The following is a 20,868-nucleotide window of genomic DNA, read 5'->3' on the forward strand; positions in this document are numbered from 1 at the left end:
CACTGGCAAGAGTAATGCTTAAGCAAACAAACTTGGTCAAGCCAAACATCCATGGTGCACATCAAAAAGGCCCTCAAAGGCTCCCTGTGAACCGCAGCCGGCAGCGGGAAGGACGCTGGAGCTCATGCACTCCGGGCCTGGAACGGATGGGCCACCCGCTTCCCGTCACCGGCCACTGGCGTTTCATGTGGGTCACAGGGTCAGATCACAACTTGGGTCCGGGAGGAGAGGGCAGTGGCACAGTGGGCACAGGCACAGCAGCCCGGGGAGTCAGAGTCCCCAGGGTGCATGGAGCAGCCTCAGCTTCTCTTATCAGAAGTCCACTCGGGGCAGGCGTTTGGCGCAGCCCCACTTGGGATGCCCACATCCCTTAGCAGAGTGCCTGGGTTCATGTCCTAGCTCCATTCCTGTTCCGGCTTCCTGCTCATCTGCACCCTGGCAGACAGCAGATGATGGCTCAAGGATTTAGGTCTCTGCTACCTACATGGGAGACTGAGTTCTGACCCCCGGCTTCAACCTGACCCAACCCAACCTGCTGCAGGCATTTGGAGAATGAACCAACATATAGGCAATCTCTCTGTATCTCGCCCTGTCTTTCAAATAAAATAAAATAAGTAAATAAAGTCCATTCAGGCCTCAGGGTCAACACAGAATTGGAAACACAATCGCCTGCCTTGAATCCCACTGCTTGTCAATCCGTTGCTAGTCCATTAACTCACAGCTTCGCACCTACCCTGAATGTCAAAACAGCTAAGGAACTGACAGCCAAAGTCACTGGCCCCATGGCCAGAAATAACACACAAGGCCTTGGCCAGTAGCCCACAGGGGACACCTACCTGTCTGGTCCAATGGCTACGCACCTGTCCTGAGCACAGCTTTCCAGCCCCCGTGGAGCTCCAGAGCACGGGGCTCTGGGTTACTGACCAGAACAGGCTCCCTGTCTGCCTTTCCCAGTCCATTTAGGAAGACACAGTCACACCCACTCCAACACCCCTGTCCATCACGGAATTTCCACAGCAGAACTCCCTAAGGGCTTCTTGCTGTGAAGTCCAAACTCCTTCCTGCCTGGCTACCTGGGGTCAGAGCCTCTGAGAGGCCAGTCTCTTCACTTCTCATGCCCCCACTGGCGCCACTCCCAACACGTGTGGCCAGGTTTCTGGAACACAGTGTTACCTGGAGTGGGTGGGAGGTGCCTGCACCACACAGACTCCTCCACTCTCAAGGGCCCAGGTCTTGCTAAGATAGAGGGGAACCATGGGGGCTAACGGAACCCAGGGCCAGGCACTCCGGCAGGGCAAGGTCTCTCCAAGGAGTCCTGAAGTGGCGGGAGATGGAGGGAGCTCCGAGGAGACTATAAACCATCACACACTCATAGGAGAGGCCCAAGGCCAGGGTCAGTCACACAAGTGTTAGAGCCAGATCCATGTTTAAAACGAGTGACTTAACTTCTCTAGGCCTTGGTGTCTCCTCACCTGCTAAATGGGGTTGTGAGGAAGTGAGCAAGAAGAACAGGGTATGGTGCTGGGGACGCCACACTTCTGATGAACAGCAGCTTCCCACTGCCACCCCCACGCCAGACCCACCTGCCCAGGCAGAGGCAGCAATGTCAGCAAAGACGGCAGCCTCTATCCAAGGGACAGAAATGTTTGCTGATGCTAATGTGCAGGCAGCATGGGCAGTGGGGAACAGACCACCAAGCAGGGGAGCCTTCTGTGCCTCTCTGAGGAGGAGAGAGGAGGGAGACAGGAGAGGGCACAGAGAGAAAGGGCTGGAAGCTGGAGAGAAAGCAGTGAGAGCTGCTGGAAGGAATGGAGGCAGCACCACAGGGGTTGGGGAAGGGGGAAGGCCCATGTACACAGCCTCCTTCCCCAAACAGCGGCCCCCAGCACAGCCGGTAGGGACAGGAGGGACGGCCACGTTCAGGTGGGCACAGTCAAGGGGTGGCGAGGAGCAGTGCTGAGGCCCACCCACAGGGCAAGAAGGAGGTGGCCTGCATGCAGCACCACGCCCTCCCCAGCCGAGAAGGCTTTCCAGGACCGATGCTGGGTGAGGGCACAAGGGAGGCGAGGGCACAGCACTGGGGACGAGAACAGAAGTCACTCTTTCTCAGTTTCTTTATGTTTTTTCTTTCGTAAGAGCCACACAAGAATCAAACAAATACCAGTTCGTTACAGAAGATCTGAACATCAATTACATAGACTAAAACATGAAAGCTCCCTTTCAGCCCCCTAAATTCCACTGTCTCTTACTCCCCCAAGATGTAGCCACTGTTCAGATTGCTGTCTGGTTCCAGAACTTTTTGGACGCACTTACTCACAAAGAGATGTATGTAGGTACAGTTTTCCTATATAAGTGGACCCAACTCACATTGTTCTGAGACTTGCTTCTGTACTTGGCATTGTGTCTATTCTGGTTACTCAGAAAATGTTTCATAGGGCCCAGGAGTGAGACTGGAAAAGCGTTTGCCGGCATGGATCTGAGGCTGCCAGCAGCGCCTCCCCACACAGATCTGTGTTGCATTTGTGATGTGTACGAGGGTGCAGTGTTTATCACAACAGCCCCTGCTGCTGGACCCTGGGCTTGTTGTCTCTGCTTGCACACAACAGGAACAACTCTGTGCTGACCAGCCCTGTGCACTTGTGTCCTTGGGCTTTGCCCTCTGAGTAGGCAGGGGAAATAGGACGTAGTAATCAGTCCCCAGGATACAAGCAACGAGTAGGCTCTGCTGGGGAGCAGAGAGGAGGAGTGGCGAGCAATGCTGAACCTGAGTTCCGGCTCCCAGTGCTCCCAAATCTTGGCTGCCCTCTCTCTCCAACGGCTGCCAGTGGCATGAGCAGCCAACCCATACATGCATAGGCCTGGGCAACACTCCTCCCATGGGCCGGGCCCAGGCAAGGCCGCAGTTTGGGAAAACCCTTTCTCTAGGCCACTGGTTCTCCACCGGGATAATTCACCCCACAGACATGCAGAGTGCCTGGAGACAGTCTGGGTCAGTGCTACAGTGGGGAGTGGCACGTCATCCTGCAGTGTCCAGGGCAGAGATGTGGGGCCTAAACAGCAGTGTGCTGAGCTGGGGAGGCCCCGCTGGTGGCTCAGCAGCTGAAGGGTTAAGTGGCTATACTGCCCAGGCCGCCTTCCTGCCCGGCGGCCCGCAAGGACTGCATTAAGCCAGGCCGGGAGATGGGCCGCTGCCGCCCGCCCGCCGCCCGTATGGTTCGCATTAGCGGCGCTCTGCTTGGCACCGTTCCCTCTGGCGGCCTGCCTTCCCTCCCTGCCCCACCACTCTCCGCCCCAACTCAAAGAAAATACCAGGATCCACATATAAAACCAGCGCACTCCCCTCCTGTCTCTTACCCCAGTCTTGAATCAAACAAGCTCTTAAACTCCTGACCTTCCGCCCAGTCACCCCGGTTTGTTTCTCGGCTGCAGCAGCAGCAGCGGCGGCGGCAACGGCAGCAGCGGGGAGGCTGGGGGAGTGGGGTGCTGCCCTCTCCATTACCCGGAGGATCCACAGCCCAGCACTGGCCCCCGGAAGGCCAGGACAGCTTCTCACAATGTCTCCAGAGACATCCTCCTCTCCTAAAATGCCAAAGCCTGAGCCACTCAGCCCCTCACCTCCCAGAACTAGGAAGACTCCCAAGCCAAGAACAAAGAGAGGGTATGGGGATTTCAGCATCAGAAGCATGGCCTTCGATGGAACCGCTGAGCCTTGCTTTTTCACTTAGCTTCTCTAGTTAGAAGTCCCAACTGCTAAGGCTGGATCCGTCAACAGCCGCAAAGCAATGTCTCACCCCAAACGGCCTAGAGCTTCTGAGCCTTAAATCGGTTTGCCTCCGAGATCTCTCCAAGTGGAGGTCCCTAACATTACCAATGTATTAAAAGCCAAGCCACTGGTGCAGCGCTATAGTGTAGAAGGTTAAGCCACCACCTGCAGTGCTGGTATCCCGTACAGGCACTGTTTTGAGTCCTGGCTGCTCCACTTCCGATCAAACTTCCAGCTAATGTGCCTGGGAAAACAGTGGAAGACAGTCTAAGTCCTTGAGCCCCTGTGCCCATGTGGAAGACCTAAAAGCTCCTGGCTCCTGGCTTCAGCCTGGCCCATTGCTGGCTGTTCGGCTATTTGGGGAGAGAACCAGCAGACGGAAAGCTCCATCTCTGTAACTATGACTTCCAAATAAATTAACTACGCTTAAAAAAAAAAAAAAAAAAAAAAAAAAAGGCCACGCCATGCTCTGGCTTCCGTGTCTCCCTCACCTCCAGATCTTGCAAGGTCCCCTCTCAACCATGGCTGCACACCTGGCCTGTTACTCAAAAGATCTGGGATCATCTATGGCATGCCTCTCCCTTCACCATCCTCCTGCCCCCAGCCCATCACCAAGCCTTTCTCACTAAGTATCCCCAAAGCCTGCTGGATTGTCACCAGCTTGGTCCAAGCTGTCTCAGTCTGCCTGGACCACTGCATAACCTCCCCCAGGAGTTTCAAGGAAGGGATAAGCTCCCTTTGAATCTGTTCTTCACACCACCTATCTGTCCCGCAAACACACAGATAAACCCACGTGGCACCCTGCAAAGCCATCTGCATTATTAGAACAGACTGAACTCCAACTGCCCAGAAGGCCTGGCAGAGTCTGGGTCCTCCTTCTCCTACGGCACCTCTCACCCTAGCTCAATGTCTAGGCTCCAGACAAGGTGCCCGTCTTTTAGGTCTTCAGCCTCACTCAGCTACCTCCCACCACAGGGCCTCTGCACATGCCTGAAACACTCTGACCCGTGTCTCAGCTCATATTTCCTAGGAAGTCCCTTTCCTCTCAGACCACTGAAGCCTGCTCCGACTGCAGCCTAGGTGGAGAAGCAGCAGGCCAGGAGCAAGACACAAGGACATGGGCTGAGGACCTGCCCTCATCAGAGCTCCCTTGTCTGATGTCCCAAGCACAGGAGGTGGCCGTGCTGCCGGGCGGGGCGCAGGGCTGCAGCTGGGTCCTACGGACAGCTCAGTGTCGTGTAAAAGCTGGCTCAGACTCCAAACTACCCTTGCCTAAAACCATCTCATTTAAATGCTTTTGAAAAGACCAACACCACCACCAAAACTCTGAATGGCTGGAATTTATTTTCAAACAAGGACATGTTATAATGAAGCATTTCAGCAAAACTTCAAACAAAAGCAGGCAAGTGTCTTTATTTTAATAAGGCATCTCACTTGCCTTTCCCCGTGATTATTACAAGCCAAAGCCTGTGAACAATTAAAGCAATGTTTATGGTATTTTTATTATTGTTTTATTTCTTAAAAGAAAGAATTATAAATATTCGGTTTAAGTGGTGTGTCGGTTTTACACACACTCAGGAAACACTCAGTTTTCCTTTAACAAGAAAAGCCGAAACAAAGAGGTCACGGCAGAGATCCAGAACCAAGCCAGAGCAGTGAGAGCTGGCACAGGCTGCAGGTGTGGCCCTGCCTCTCTTGGAGGTGCCAGGGGCTGGGCGACGTCCAGCCAGCGGGCACTGCTTCCTTAAGGCAAGCGTAAATCACAGCCTGTGTTCAGTCCAGGCAGATGCCTGGTCTGGCCAAACATGCCCAGTTTGCCCCAGGCTTTCTCCCTCCAGATCTCTGAATGGTTGGATTTTTTTTTTTTTCCTTTAAGATTTTCAATCTCACATCAGAACTCCTTATTCTCAATCACTTTACCATAGGGGAAACACAGCAATTTATCTCTTCAGCCCCTACTACGAGAAGGTAAGTTCTGCAGGAACAGCAAGGTGGCCTGGCTGGAGGCTGGCAAACAGTAGGTGATCACAGTATATGTTCAAAGAATATGCTGCACCCTTTATGCAAATCTGCTATTTCCTTTCACTTTCCACAATAACCCTAGAAAGCAGGCACTGTTATTAACATTTCCTCATTGTGCAGGTGATGCTGCTGAGGCTCAGAGAGGTCAAGTCACCAAGGCCACACAGCAAGAGGCAGATCAAGGCTGTCCAACTCCAGAGCTCAAGAATTCACGGGGATGATCTGCCTGTTACAGCATTAACTCCCTGGTTCCTGCTGACTGGAATTCAGGGGCTGGGGTGGAACCAGGAATTCCAACAAGCCTCCTAAGTGATTCTCACAAGCCCACTCACCCCTAGCTGAGGCTAAGACACAATGGGCTGGACCCTGAATCCCACCATCAAGGGGAAGAAGGCCAGGAGCTGCAGCTGCTTGTAGGACTCACATACCCACTGGGTAAGGACAGGGACCCGAGCCTGAGAAGTGGACCTGAGGGTGTGCAGAACCAAGATAGGAGCTGGGGAAAGGCTGGGGCAACAGGGGGCAGGACACTGGGACCCATGGGCTGGCTAGGCACGGGCAGCAAGCAAGGGGCTGTGGTGTCTGGAAACTCAAGACCCCATGTGACCCCTGAAAGAGCTCTCTTTCAGTCCTGGGGTACTGCAGCGGCTCCCCAACAGGAGGAAGCCTGCTTTCAGGGTTCAGAGGACGTGGCCTAAAGGATGTGACTGCCCTTCCATCCCCATAACACTGTCTTTCTGCAGGACCCCAAAACCACTTACCAGCCACCCGCTTCCTGGACCCCACTGGCAGAAACTTTGTGTTTCCACACATATCCCAGCCATGCCCTCCCCTCTGGGCTGTAGCACATATGACACTTGTTGCTCCTGCTGTCAACACCCTTGTCTAAGAAGCAGGGCTAGGTGTGCTCTTGGGGGCTCCCATAGAAGTATTCTCACCCAGCACCTTCCACACAGGACAGGAGGCAGGGGCAGCTGCTGTCTGCTTGCCCAGCCCTGCTGCAGGCTCTATAATCCCCAGTATGAGCCATGGGGAAGCTATAGGCAGGCTGGCTTGCTGGTACATGCCCTGAGTGGTCACACAGGCCCCACGGTCACATGTCCCATTTGAATCAGAGCTTGACTCTGATGAACAAAGGCAGCCACGGACAGCAGATAGGGTCAAAGCCTAAATGCCCCTTTGTGGAGCCAAGTGGCACCCACACTTGCATTGGGCACAGCCTAGCACCAGTCAACTGCCTGCCAATGGGGCATCTGCTGTACCAAGGCCACTTCCAACGGGTCCCCTCACCCTGGTCAGGCACCCACTTCCTGACAGAGGAACCCCCACCAGCTCATGTTCTCCAGACTGCTCCATGGCATACATGTCACATTTCAAAGGGAGGAAATGACAGCACTCCCCAGGTATCGACGTTTTGGTAAGACTTGCATTCATTTCACCCGCGCCGCACAGAACCGACAATGCCACGGGACCTGAGTCAGTTTCCCCTCGAACCTTCCCTGAGCACTGAAGGGAAATGAGGCTGTAAAAGCAAATTCCCTTGGGAGGAACACTCCTACCTGAAGATTGTTCCCAATTACTCATGGAGGTAGCCTAGCTGGACACAGGGGTGGGGCTTACCATGGTCACACAGCAAGGCGTGCACACCTGGGACCCCAAACCCTGTGCTCCTGCAGGGAATGGAGGACAGCAACCTTCCGGCACGGTGCCCAGGGCATGTCACAGAGTTCCATCAAGGTTCTGTGAAGCAAATCACCACCTCACCCTAGAAACTGTAACGCGGCTTTACTTCCATTCAAAAGCTTTCCTGAGTCGGAGGGGTTTTCACACAAAGACTTGCAGAGTGTTAGTTACTCTGGGAATCCTGTGAGGTTATCCGTGCCAGAACCCGACCCAGGTCACCCCAGTGTGTGGCTTTCACAGGGGATGTCTGGAAGCCGGCCACACTCCCCACCTGCCCCAGCCCTGCCACTTCCGTGTCTGCTCTCTGTCCAGCAATCTCTGGGAGCTGACTGCCAGGGCTCCACCTCTCCTGCTCTCGGGAGAAGAGTTGGGTTAGGCTGGGGCAGGGTTTTATTTGAGGTCTGAGCACTACAGCCCATAAAAGGGATGGAGGTGTTGCAGTGAACTTGGACCAAGGGGGACTCCTGAAGCCCACACAGGGTTGGGCACAAGGCCTGATCACAAGTCTGAGCTGGCAGAGGCTCGCTTCTGCAGTGGGGGCTGCACTGCTTCTGTCCCCCTGAAGAAGACACACAGTGCAGTGACCATGTCTCCCACACTCTGACCCTGTCTGGGCCATCCAGGATCACCCCTGCAGAGGGAGGGCTGTGTGAAAGGCTGAGGTCCTGCACCTGGACCACTGTCACAGGTACAGGCCTCTGTCAGCCCAGGACAGCCGGCCACAGGTGCCCCCAGGGCACCATGACCAGCCAGCCTCTTAATGACGCTCCGTGAAGCCACGAAGGACAGAGCTGAACGAAGCGGCAGCTAAAACCAGCTCCTGTGCCTTCATGTCTCAGGGGACCTGAACGCCCACAGCAGCTTCATGCCATGTGAGGGGCAGGCCCTGGGGGCCCAGCGGTTTGCTCACACCTGACTCCTGCTGCCTCACATGGAGTTGGTTCAGGGTCCTTCACTAATTAGCTTGGGTCTCAGTTTCATCCCCCTGTGAAACAGGGGACAAAACACCCTCTCAGAGAGTTGCTGAAAGCCCAGAGTGACATGGGTCACAGAACAGGATCTGCACAAAGTTGGCACAATAAACAAATTTCAAAAAAAACCCTCAGCCATTACCCACTCCTGGGTTCTGTCCCCAGGCCATGCCAATCCCTTGCTCCATTTCAGAATTCCTTGCCTCTAGAAGGCACAGAACATTAAGCTAAGAGAGAAGGAGAGCCCACAAGGCTGGCCATGCCTCTTCACTTGCCCACCCGCGTCTGAGCACTCGGGCCGTGCAGGTTCCACATGTCACTGCCATCTCTGTAGCTGCACACAGCAGCGTAGAAAGCCAGCCTCGGAAACAAACAGGGACCCACACGGCAAGAACGAAGGGAAGCAGGTCTTCTGGAAGCATGAGTTGGCACCAGCACGTCCAGCGGCAGCAGGCTCCCGGGGACTGATACAAAAGGGCATGATACTAGTTTGGGGCCGAGGGGTGAGAACAAGGAATTCCACAGGAAGCTCTGTGCAAAGCAGCGTCCTGTGATCTGCTAGGTCTTCAGCACACTGAACACGATCTCTGACAGCAGCACCTACAGGGAGAAGCCTTCCCGAGCGCCTGCCTCCTCTGAAATCAATCTTCCATCCTCACCTGTCGACTGTCCTTCCTCCGCGGTGCCGGTTAGGGAGACAACAGGATATTACACCTTGGCTGCAGATGTGACTCACATCCTCAAGCCAGAAGAAGGGCAAGACAGAGGCAAGGGTCTGCAGAGCCACAGGGGTCCGGGTGCACAGGGCATGCAAGATGCAGCCACTCCATCCCCCAGCTGCCGCATTCCACTGGCCAAGTAGAAAGGCACACTCAGTGGGGAAAGGAGAGAGACGCAGAGCTGGAAGTGATGACGATGAAGGCAAGGCAGCCACACAGGCAGCCCCTACTGCCCGCACAGTCTGTGGGGCTCGTCAAATCCTCATGGCTACCCCAGGAAGAAACTAAGAAGAGACTGCCCCAGCGAGCAAGTGATGGACAGGGACTCCACTTCAGCCCGTCTGTGTTCAGGATCTGAGCTCTGCAGGCACGGGCACTCAAGGGCAGAACGCAAGTGCACACCCTTCCTGTTTGCCTGCCCCACATCTCTGCATCTTGTGGTGACGGCACCCAGACTCCCATGCCCAGTCCACCAGCGCCAGGGGTGGATGTGTAACAGAGCCTGGTCAACAGCAGCTCCTGCAGAGCCAGGCCAAGGAGATCCCACTCCTGCACTGAGTTCACAGTAAGTGGGAAGAGAAGCCTTTTCACTCGTATTATTTATGACGCCTTGGCTGCAGGTAGCAGTGGCCCTGACAGAAATGCTACAGAAAGAGTCGCTCCCCAAACACAAAGATCTGAGCTACGGCAGATCCTGCAGTGGCCCTTGCTGCTCGGGTTCTTCTCTGTGCCACTGTTCTCTCACCTCCTCCTGCTCTGGCAACAGATGGCTGCTCACCACCGCCACTGCTGCCACCGCCCCGCATCCAGGCACGAGATCTTTCCTAGCAACATCCAGTGGAGGACAAGGGTCGTCTCTTCCTGCGTTAAGCCCCTAGAAGCAGGAAAACCTTCCTGCAAACCTCCAGGGGACTTCCCTTCACACCTCGCTGCGAGACCTGGGTGACCAGTCACTGCTGGGGAGGTGTTCCCACTGACTGCATCTGTCTTCGGGGACACAGTGAGTGTCCACAAGGAGTGCCGAGTACCTCTTGGAGTTGAAGTGGAGAAAACAGAAAGCCAGAGCTGTGGGGACTGCCGTGGACAGTGAAGACACAAAACAAGGCAGTTTTTGTCGAAATGACACCTCTGAACCTCCCAGCCTCCTGTCTGAGTTGGGTTTCTGTTGCTTGTAACCAGAGTCCTGCCTGACACACTGAGAGCAGCAGGTGCTCTTGTGGGGCTCTGGGACAGGTGACAAAGAAGAGCTCAGGACCTGCTTCTGCGCCATGCAAAGCACTCTTGACTTTATTCTGAGGACAATGAGGATCCGCACACAAATGCACAGGACAGCTGCAGGGATGCAACCTAGTCTACAAGGCTGTCTGTCAGCTGGACTGGGCAGGCTGGACTCAGGTAGACACTGCAGGCAGGGACAGGAGCAGGGTGCTAGGGCAGTGAACCTTGTGGGGACCTGAGATGGCTGACCCCAAGCAGTGGCCACGGGGCTTGGAGTACAAGGCCAGGCATGAGCTGCCCCTCCTGAAACCAGCAGCCAAGGAAGGGCTGATCTGCTCCAAGGGCCACACCAGGACTCCCCAAACATCCCTGACTTTCTCCACTGCCCTCCCCAGTTCCCTTCTTCCCCTCAGCTCTGTGGGCTCCACCCAAGCTTGGGCATCAGGCACCAAGAACAGACTCCCCTGAGGTCCTACTGGCACAGGCCCAAGAACCATAAAAACACTGACATCACAAAAATCCTGCTTTCCTGCAGGTGTCTTAAAACTGGAAAGAGTTAAGGCTGAAGGTCACTCTTCATTTTCAATGAAAAGAAAAACTCATAGAAGAAGAGGAACTCGGAGAGCTGAATTCCATGGGTAGCTTGGAAGACAGCTCTGGAGTCCTGGCGCTTGATTTACAATCACTACTCCCAGAACAAGGCTGCACTGCGACAGACAGTACACCTCCACTACTGCTCACTGGTGACACAGACACAGCCCCAAAAAGGGGACAGGCCTCAGCAGGACGCAGTAAAACACCCAGCACTGGGTTTCTGTAGCTGGGCTCAAGGTGGGCAACTGCTCCCAACACAGCCCTCCAACGTCACGCACCCATTTCCAGTCTAAAATTTTCTAAACAGCAAGTTGTTTATTTGCTTCATTGGCTTCCTTCTATTCTACTCGTCAAATATTGTCTGGGGCCCACCCAAGATGCATAGCGACAACACACAGATGGCCAGGTGGGAGACATGGCAGCAGGCCAGTGTGCCTGTGACACCAGGGCGAGCACGGAATCGAGTGAGCAGCCCTCTCCGACAGGCAGGGAGACCCGTGCAGCGTCCGGAAGGTGCAGAGAAGTGCTCAGGTGCAGGACAAGGCTCTGGGTGAGACCACGCAGCGTGCCTCTGGGAAGGGCAGCCAAGGAGGGTTCCAGAGCAGGAGGAAGCGCAGGTCTGGAAGAGGCTCCGCTGCTGGACTCTTTCCAGATGGCACAAGCTTATCTCACTCTTATGATCAGCTTCCAGGAGCAGAGGAAGTGGGAAAATCAACAACACTCAGTAGTCTTAGGATTTTCTTTTTTCCTTTCCTGGGCATTTTCAATATAGAAGAAAATAAATCTGAATACAAACTCAATTTAGAGGTATATGCTAATAAATTCTGAACATTTCTCTAAATGTTGTAATCAAGTAAGTATCCACATACATCTATAAACGACGTCATTGTCTTCGCAACTGGATATTGACTGAAGTCACGGTGGCACTCAGGGGCTGCAGGGTGTATTTCCATTGCAGTAACTTATGTGGCAGCCCTGGAATGAGCTGTTTCCTTACACACAGGAATTCCCTTCCATTTCCTACTTCTGCAGCCCACAAGAACTGCACATGAATAATCCTGAACGGCAACAATAAAGATGGTAAGGGACCAGCTAAGACTCACTGCACATCTCCCAGGTGTTGGGGGCTGGACATCACCCCCCCTCGCTCACACCATGCCTGCCTTCCAGAGCCAAGCACACGGGGGCTGTTCTACATTTGCGCTGAATTAGTTAGGCACAGACAGGCTGAGTGACTTGCCAGTGCCCACAGAGCTCACAAACGCCTGACTTGGGTCCCTTGAATTCCTGGCCCTGCTGTCTTTCTCTGTAGACCGTGACTTTGACAGCTTCCGCTATCACAGCCCTTACAGCCAAGCAGCCCTAGGAACATCGCCAGCCTGAAAGTCCACAGTCAAACCTTATGAAGGGACTTCCCAGACCAAAGATCAAGAGAGCCAAAGAGCCTGAGCCCAAAGCTAGTGGGTCGCAGGGTACTAGGCAGTGAAGCCATTCTGGGGTCTAAATGGTTTTTTCCATCTTTCATTCCCTGCTCCCCAACATTTCCTCACTCAGCTAATCGGCCCCAGCTGGGAACGGACGTGGGCAGGAGAAACAGGGGCCAGGGCATGGCAGGCTCAGGCAAGCCAGCCGGGCTGGGAGGGGAATGCGACTGTTTATTTGGAATGGCTGTGCCCTGACGCAGAGGGAGTTCAAGCGGTCACACGTGTCCAAGTCTATTAGTGCAATCTGACAGGGATGTCACCGTATTTGGGAAGAGGGCCAGGGCCTGCAATGTCCCAGTGCCCGATAGGCACCAGCCACCAATCATGGCTAGCGGAGGGCAGGGGCGAGAGGAGGTCAGGAGTTCTGTACCTCAGGCTCTTCCGAAAAGGGCTGGGGAAGAGGAGAGGAAACACTGCTGAGAGACCCCTCCCTGCAGGGGCTCCTGAGGCAGCAGGGTGCAGTGGACATGGCCCCGCCTTTGGAGCTGGACGCCTGACTTCGAATCCTGACTCTGCTGTCTGGCTCCTTGTCGCCCCTGAGCCCAGGTTCCCTCACCTGCTGGGTAAGAATAACAGGAAAGAAAGGAAAGAGCAGAGCAAGCCATGGTTGGATGCTAACGTGCATGCCCCTCCTGTTAGAAAATCAAAGCCAGTGGGGCTAAGAGACTTGCTTCAGGCCACAGAGGACTCCGGGAGGTTCTGGAATCCAGCCCTTTCTGTGGAAACTCCATATTGGCGGGGCCAGTGCAGTGGCGTAGTGGGTTAAGTCACTGCCTATGACGCTAGCATCTGTATGGACACCGGCTCCAGTTCCAGCTGCTCCACTTCCTATCCAGCTCCCTGCTAACGTGCCTGGGAAAGCAGTGTGGATAAATTTATACAGACTGATAATAGAAATTAGGGAAGTGTAACAGCAAATACCCTTTTGGGGGGCCTGAAGTCTTCAACACAAGAATTAAAAGGTATAAAATACAACAATCGATATACTTGACTAAATTCTTAACTCAGATCTTAAATAATAATTCAATTAAGAGGTTACAAATAAATTAGGAGGTAACAGAAATCAGGATTGTTATTCCTGGAGATAGAGTACTGATTGAGAATCTTCTGGAACAGTGTTCTATGGCTTGATTTGTGTGGAAGATGGCCCAAGTGCTTGGGTCCCTGCACCCACATGGGAGACCTGCATGAAGTTTCTGGCTCCTGGTTCTGACCTGGCCCAATCCTGCCTGTTGTAGGCATGTGTGGAATGAACCAGAGGATAGGGATATCTCTCTCGTTCTCCCTGCCTCTCTCTGTAATTCTGCCTTTCAAACAAATAAATAAAAACAAAAAAATCTCCATATTGGCTTCCTAAGGCCACTATTCCATGGGCGAAAAACCTGGCAGCTTAAAGCAGCAGAGATTTCTGGAAGCCCAGCAACCTGGAGCAGGGCTGGTTCCCCAGGAGGCCCTGGAGGAGAATCTGTTCCACACCTCTCTCCTGGCCTCTTGTGTGTGCCATCACCCCTGGGGCTCCTGGGCGGGGCTGCACAGCTCCATCTTGGACTCCACATGTACTACTTTCTTGTGAACCTTGGTGCCGTCTGCTTGTCAGTCTCTTATGAGAACACTTGCTATTGGATGTAGTGGCCTTCCCACATCAAGAGGCCTTGTCATGAGATCTTCACAGTAATCACACCTGCAAAGGCCCTAATTCCACAAAGGTCATACGCTGAGGTAGTGGAGGTCACAGTTCAACACTGTACAGTCCGCTCTCTGATCTCCAAAACTTCATGCCCATCCCACATGCAAAATATATTCATCCCATCCCAACATTCCACCAAATATCATCCCATTAAATCATCAATTCTAAGCCCCAAATCTCATCTAAATACATACCACAAGGCTGGCGCCGCGGCTCAATAGGCTAATCCTCCGCCTGCGGTGCTGGCACACCAAGTTCTAGTCCCGGTCTAGGCACTGGATTCTGTCCTGGTTGCCCCTCTTCCAGAACAGCTCTCTGCTGTGGCCCGGGAAGGCAGTGGAGGATGGCCCAAGTGCTTGGGCCCTGCACCACATGGGAGACCAGGAGAGGCACCTGGCTCCTGGCTTCAGATCAGCGTGGTGCGCCGGCCACAGCAGCCATTGGAGGGTGAACCAATGGTAAAAGGAAGATCTTTCTCCCTGTCTCTCTCTCTCACTGTCAACTCTGCCTGTTAAAAAAAAAAAAAATACATACCATGACCTCACAAAGCCCTGAGCCTCTTCTACATCACCTAATCATAATGGGTGATGCTGGGTATGACCCATCCTGGGGCAAACTGCCTCTCCATCAATTGACCTGCTCTGTAATGCAGTGGTGAGGCAGACATAGGACAGACATTCCATCCTAACAAGCAGAAACGGAAGGAACGCAGGGGCCACTGGTGCTGAGCAAGTCTGAAACCCAGCAGGACAAACCCAGCAGTTTCACGACCTGAGACTGACCCTCTGTGGCCTGATCCTCGCCCTCTGGGCCACTTCTCTGGCCTCTGCTTCTGTGTCCACAGCTCTGCCCTGGTTCCATTCTCCTTGTTTTGGAAGGGCATCATGAGCTTGTGGCTGAGTAGTTCCATTAGCTCACTGCCTGACTGCAGAATCCCAGGAGTCCAACAGCTTTTTTCTTTTTTCCCCATCTTTTCGAGTCTCTCTATCCCTTTTAGTCTAGGTTTTTTTTTTTGTTTGTTTGTTTGTTTGTTTTTTGACAGGCAGAGTGGATAGTGAGAGAGAGAGAGACAGAGAGAAAGGTCTTCCTTTTTGCCGTTGGTTCACCCTCCAATGGCCACTGCAGCCGGTGCATCTCGCTGATCCGAAGCCAGGAGCCAGGTGCTTTTCCTGGTCTTCCATGCGGGTGCAGGGCCCAAGCACTTGGGCCATCCTCCACTGCCTTCCCGGGCCATAGCAGAGAGCTGGCCTGGAAGAGGGGCAACCGGGATAGAATCCGGCGCCCCAACCGGGACTAGAACCTGGTGTGCCGGTGCCGCAAGGCGGAGGATTAGCCTGTTAAGCCACGGCGCCGGCCTAGTCTAGGGTTTTTACTGCCATAATATTATCGAAAACCTTGCTATTCTCAGACATTTCAAGAACAAGAGACTAAGTTAGTTCCTCTTCACTGCTCACCTCTGCTGAAATGCGTGATTCAGTCCATCGATCACATACCTGACTTCCCCAATGAAACGGGGTCCAGTCTCACCCTCGGCACTCTCTCCAGAGCATGCCTTCTCAACAGTCAGTTTCCTAACCTTAGCATCCTTCCCAATCTGGAGGGAGCCAGAACGGCCCCCTGCTCCCCGCACCCCTCCACAAACCATCATCAAGCGCTGGCTCCTCCCCACTAGCATCCCTTCCTCCATCCATCCTTTCCCTCACAGTTTACTGCGAGCAGCAAAGGAGAAACAAAGTCATATTTTCCACACTTGGCCTGGAAACCTCTTCAGCCAATTATCCAAGGCTAAGCGGACTTTTGCTGACAAGTTCTGCTTTTCCTGCTAATAAACCAGAGAGTCAGGGGTAGGTTCCGTGACACAGCGGGTTAAACTACCACTTGTGAAGTTGGCCTCCCACACTGGAGGGCTGGTTCAAGTCCTCGCTACTCTGCTTCCAATTCCGTTCACTGCTAATGCACCTGGGAGACAGCAGATGACAGCCCAAGTACTCGGGCCCCTGACACTCACTTGGGAGACCAGGATGGAGTTCTTGGCTCCTGGCTTGGGTCCGATCCAGCACTTGCTACTGCACCCATTTGGTGAGTAAATTAGTAGATGGAAGGTCTCTCTCTCTCTCTCTCTTTCCTCCCCTCTCCCTCTCTTTCTTTGTCTTTCAAATACATACATTTAAAAAAAAATAAATTTGAGAATTAGATAGTAGGTAACAAAAGGGCTGAAAAGTAGGCTGGGGAAAAAAATGTACACGATCAAAATGGAGTCACTGTGACAACCCTGGCAAAGATAAATAAATAAAGCAGGGATATTATGAAAGCAGGGTTCTTATACATGGTTGACTGAAAATAACCCTCACAGAGGTCCACCAGAACCACAACCTTACTCAGGGGCCACTTCTGCAGGACAACTGCCAATTCCACCTCGGACTGATGGCCACCTTGGTATTAAAGATACTGTTTCAAGGCCGGCGCCGCGGCTCACTAGGCTAATCCTCCGCCTTGTGGTGCTGGCACACCGGGTTCTAGTCCCAGTTGGGGCACCGGATTCTATCCTGGTTGCCCCTCTTCCAGGCCAGCTCTCTGCTGTGGCCAGGGAGTGCAGTGGAGGATGGCCCAAGTGCTTGGGCCCTGCACCCCATGGGAGACCAGGAGAAGCACCTGGCTCCTGCCATCGGATCGGTGCGGTGCGCCGGCTGCAGTGCGCCAGCCGCGGCGGCCATAGGAGGGTGAACCAACAGCAAAAGGAAGACCTTTCTCTCTGTCTCTCTCTCTCACTGTCCACTCTGCCTGTCAAAAAAAAAAAAGATACTTTTTCAAAATATCTGACCTGATTTTCATCTTTGCCTTTGAAAGCGTCCCCTTGCTGCAACCTCTATAAACAGACCCAGAGTTTCCTATGGCATGTGTTTCCAAGGCAATGCTCTGTGGCCCTCACTGTAACGCTATTCCCAAACAAAACTCCATTTTGCTTTGATTTTAATGGCTTTGTGTTTTTCTCAGTGGACAAAGAATAAAATTTGTATCTGCCATGCACCTGCCATGATCAGGAAGCGGGTTCCTAACAGGCAAGTTCCACCTTTACAAGGATGAAAAGGGTGGTCAAAGACCTCAGAATCCGCCCCCACTTAAACAGCCCTTCCTGCTGACCATGGCTGACACTCTCTGCCTCGCCCCCCTGCATGTCCTTGGGCCAAGCGGCACAGCCACTGGCCCTGATAGCAATACTTTTTCCTCCCTCAGAGCCTCAGGGACCCCAAATTCTCAGTCTCCCCCGACAGAGCCTTCTTCTAACACCTCCCCTACTCCCAGCTCATCTCTGCCCTAGCTGCAAATGTCTTTTCCCAGGGTGGAAGGGAGGCCTTGGGAGCACAGGGACTGGGAAGAAATTTCGTGTTGATACATTTGCTATTCCAGCTAAGAATTGTATTCTCAAGTTTGTTATATATCATTGAGTTTATTCTCATAGTTTTAGGCTTTGTTTTCCAAGGTTGGGTCTCTTAGTGCCTTGGCTAAAGTGCATTTGAGGTAAGTGGTCTGTCACTGGAACTAGGGGTTTTCAGAGGAGGCTCTACAAGAGCAGGTAGAAGAGAAAGCATTGTTGTCCACTTTGTCCAGGAGAGGTTGTAACACCCAGGAAAGGCCAGGGCCTTGTCTGACTCCCATATCCAAATGCAAGGAGCTCTGGGACTTGGCCAGAGCCAATACCACCCTTTTGGTTTTTCCTCCCTGAACAGGAGAATCTCCCCTAAAACCTCGAGTTCTAGGAAGAAGTAACAGTCACACCACCACAAAATGTAACCTGGGGTGGGCCGGCACTGAGGCATACTGGGTAAAGCTGCCGCCTGCAATGCCAGCATCCCATATGGGCGCTGGTTCAAGTCCCGGCTACTCTACTTCTGATCCAGCTCTCTGCTATAGCCTGGGAAAGCAGTACAAGATGGCCCAAGTCCTTGGACCCCTGCACCCACATGGGAGACCCAGAAGAAGCTCCTGGCTCCTGGCTTCGGATCAGCACAGCTCCAGCCGTTACAGCTAACTGGGGAGTGAACCAGTGTATGGAACACCTCTCTCTCTCTCTCTGTCTCTGTCTCTGCCTTTCCATCTCTCTATGTAACTCTGGCTTTCAAATAATTAAATAAATCTTTAAAAAAAAAAAAAGTAACCCTGGATTTCCTTCCCCTGGGGGTGCTCTGCACATTCCTGCTCCCATGCAACTCCCCTTCCCTAAGTCCCACCATGCTGCCAGGTGCAGCACACGAGGCGTGGGTGCCAGAGCACCCCTTCTCTCCCTTCACTTGGGGCAGGAGTCACTACTGTGGTTCTTTCACCTGGCGACAAGGGGCTTTTTATGTGTCAATTTGGCTGCACTGTAATGGCCAGATACACGCCAAACACTATTCTGGGGATTTCTGTGAGAGTGTATTTGGCCGAGACTCCTGTTTGCAGACTGCTCCACACTACAGTGGGTCTCATGGGATCAGTGGGAGGCTCAAGGAGAACAGAGAGACTGAGTGAGCCACAGGCAGCCTTTGAGCCACACTCTCCCGTAGCCACCTAGACTTGGGACTCGCCAGGCTTTATGCTCACGTGAGCCAATTCCTTAAATACATGTTATCTACACACATGTCTAAGTACACTGGTCCTCAGAGAACCCTGGTACCACTGGTGAGTCAGACAGCTTCAAAACCAGCCTGGGCATAGCACTCCAGGAAGTCACTCCCAATAAGCATGCAAAAGGAATCCATTCACCCAGGGCTGGAGTGCATCCAAGCCTCTCCTGCAGCCAGCTGAAGCCACAGGGCTGAGTGGGCGCCTCTGCTTCCCTGCACCCTGGACGCCTCTGAGGACCGGAGAACGGCCTTGGCCCCAGCATCCCTGGAAGGCCGTCAGCTGGTTCTCACCATTACTCCCGCTGCAAGGAAACGGCAGTCCTCGAGGACATAAGGTTGTCTTGTCCAGGAAAGCAGAACTCTAAGAAACGCCCTCTGAACAAAGGGAATGTCAAGGCCACTGGGCAGCTCTGGAGTCAGAGCCAGGCCATAGTATCAGCAGGGGGGAGACACGGGGGGACCCCAGGTCTTCAGGGGATAATACAGCACCTGCCAATGGCCACCACAAGCATGAAACCAGCCCGGATTTCTACCAGATTATGGCTCTGAGCACCACAAGATCCAATTTGTGCTCAATTTAAAATTCTTGGATTCTTGGGGCTAAGACAAAGGTCCCTAGAAACAGCCCCACACATCTTTGCGGTCCTGAGGCAGTAAAGGCTCGGAGAAAGGCAGGGTCTGTGGCCCTCACTTGCTGACCGCACGATCTCACGCCCACCTGACCTTCAGGGTCCACATTTTCTATATTTACAAAGAACAACTACCTGGGAGCCCCTCATCCCGGACCATCACGGGCACCAAGAAGCAGGTGCTGCCCTGAGGACTGGGAGAGCAGTAGCTCTAGAACGTGAGGGGAGGGCAACGTGGAGCCGGGCAGGTAGGGCAGCCCGGAGAGAGGCTGGGCAGGGCAGCGGCAGGGCCAGCCCGGGCAGCAGGAGGAACATGAGGCGGGCCCGGTGGGCTCAGCAGCTGTGCAGCACAGGGACCGCCCCTCTTGCTGCTAGACAGGGAGGCCAAAAGGAAGGACAAGTGAGACTGACCTTGAGGGCAGGAATCTCCACACTGTCGCCGAGGCTGATGGAGCCTGAGAGGATGGTCCCCGTCATCACAGTGCCTTGGCCTTTGATGGAGAAGCAGTGATCCACGGACATGAGGAATGGCCCCGAGGGGTCTCTTGTTGGAATGGAAATCTGGGATGTCAGGAGCTAGAAAAGAGACGCTGCTGCCACAGCCTGTCGTACCGGGGCAGATGGGGCAGGGCAGGGGAGGACAAGGGCGAGGCCGGCCAGTGCTCAGGGAGGCTAACAAGGCAAGCCAGAGCTGAAAGACCCGTGTCCTGGCCAGCCGGGCTGCGAGTTCAGATGGCCAACTCCCAGACCGCTCTGTAAGCTACTGAGGAAAAGGGCCCGTGGAGAAGCCTGCTCTAGCCTTTCGTCAGGATGACCTCGTGGTCTCCGCAGAGGCAGCTGCTAGGGAGCACCTGGACCTCACCGCTTCCCCAGGCTTGGGGTTTAAGGTTCCTCATCCTCCAGCCCGAGGAGCCACCCAGGTCTCGTCTTGCCCCGGCGCTAGCGCTGGCAGGCCTGGCCTCTCGGCAGGCTTGGCCTCACCTTTGGAAGGGCTTTACTCCCCCAGTCACCATAGCTAACACACTGTTGTGATCATCTGTTTATTTGTCCCCCCACGGGGAGTGGGGACTTCCAAGTGTCTCTGGCAGCTGGCATGGCGCCTGAGAGAATGACAAGTGAATGAAGCAAACACAAAGGGGATTCAGGGAGGGAGGAGGGGCAGGGCTGCTCCCAGGGCAGCTACCAGGGTGTGGCACGGGCAGTCCAGGGACTGGGGAGCCCTGGACAGGAGCTACACAGAGCGACGCAGAGCCTTTCAGGCCCGGCCCAGGGGCTTCCCCAGGCAAGTGGGCCCCCGCGGCCTGCCTGCTGCTCCTCCATTTCTGCTGGCCCTCGCCACACTTCACCCTAAGCAGCCCACGTTCCCCATGCCATCCATGCGCTCGGAGATGTTGTCACAGCTAATCACCAATAAACAAATGAAAATAAAGCCTGCATTATTCCTTTTCTTAGGCTATTTTCTGATTTCATAAGGGAACAGGCTGTCAAAAAAGT

At 53.9% G+C, this 20,868-nt stretch overlaps 1 protein-coding gene across 2 annotated transcripts in view; it reads right to left on the reverse strand.

Moving 5' to 3' along the window:
- The window catches only part of EEFSEC (eukaryotic elongation factor, selenocysteine-tRNA specific), a 240,626-nt gene that overhangs the window by 108,305 nt on the left and 111,453 nt on the right, over positions 1–20,868 (reverse strand). For both annotated transcript variants that reach the window (XM_062200567.1, XM_062200568.1), the window contains exon 4: positions 19,786–19,950. In XM_062200567.1, coding sequence (XP_062056551.1) covers positions 19,786–19,950 — 165 coding nt within the window. The remainder of the gene's footprint in view (positions 1–19,785; positions 19,951–20,868) is intronic.

The sequence above is a fragment of the Lepus europaeus genome, chromosome 9 (genome assembly GCF_033115175.1).
Source record: "Lepus europaeus isolate LE1 chromosome 9, mLepTim1.pri, whole genome shotgun sequence".
NCBI classification, from domain to species: Eukaryota; Metazoa; Chordata; class Mammalia; order Lagomorpha; family Leporidae; genus Lepus; species Lepus europaeus.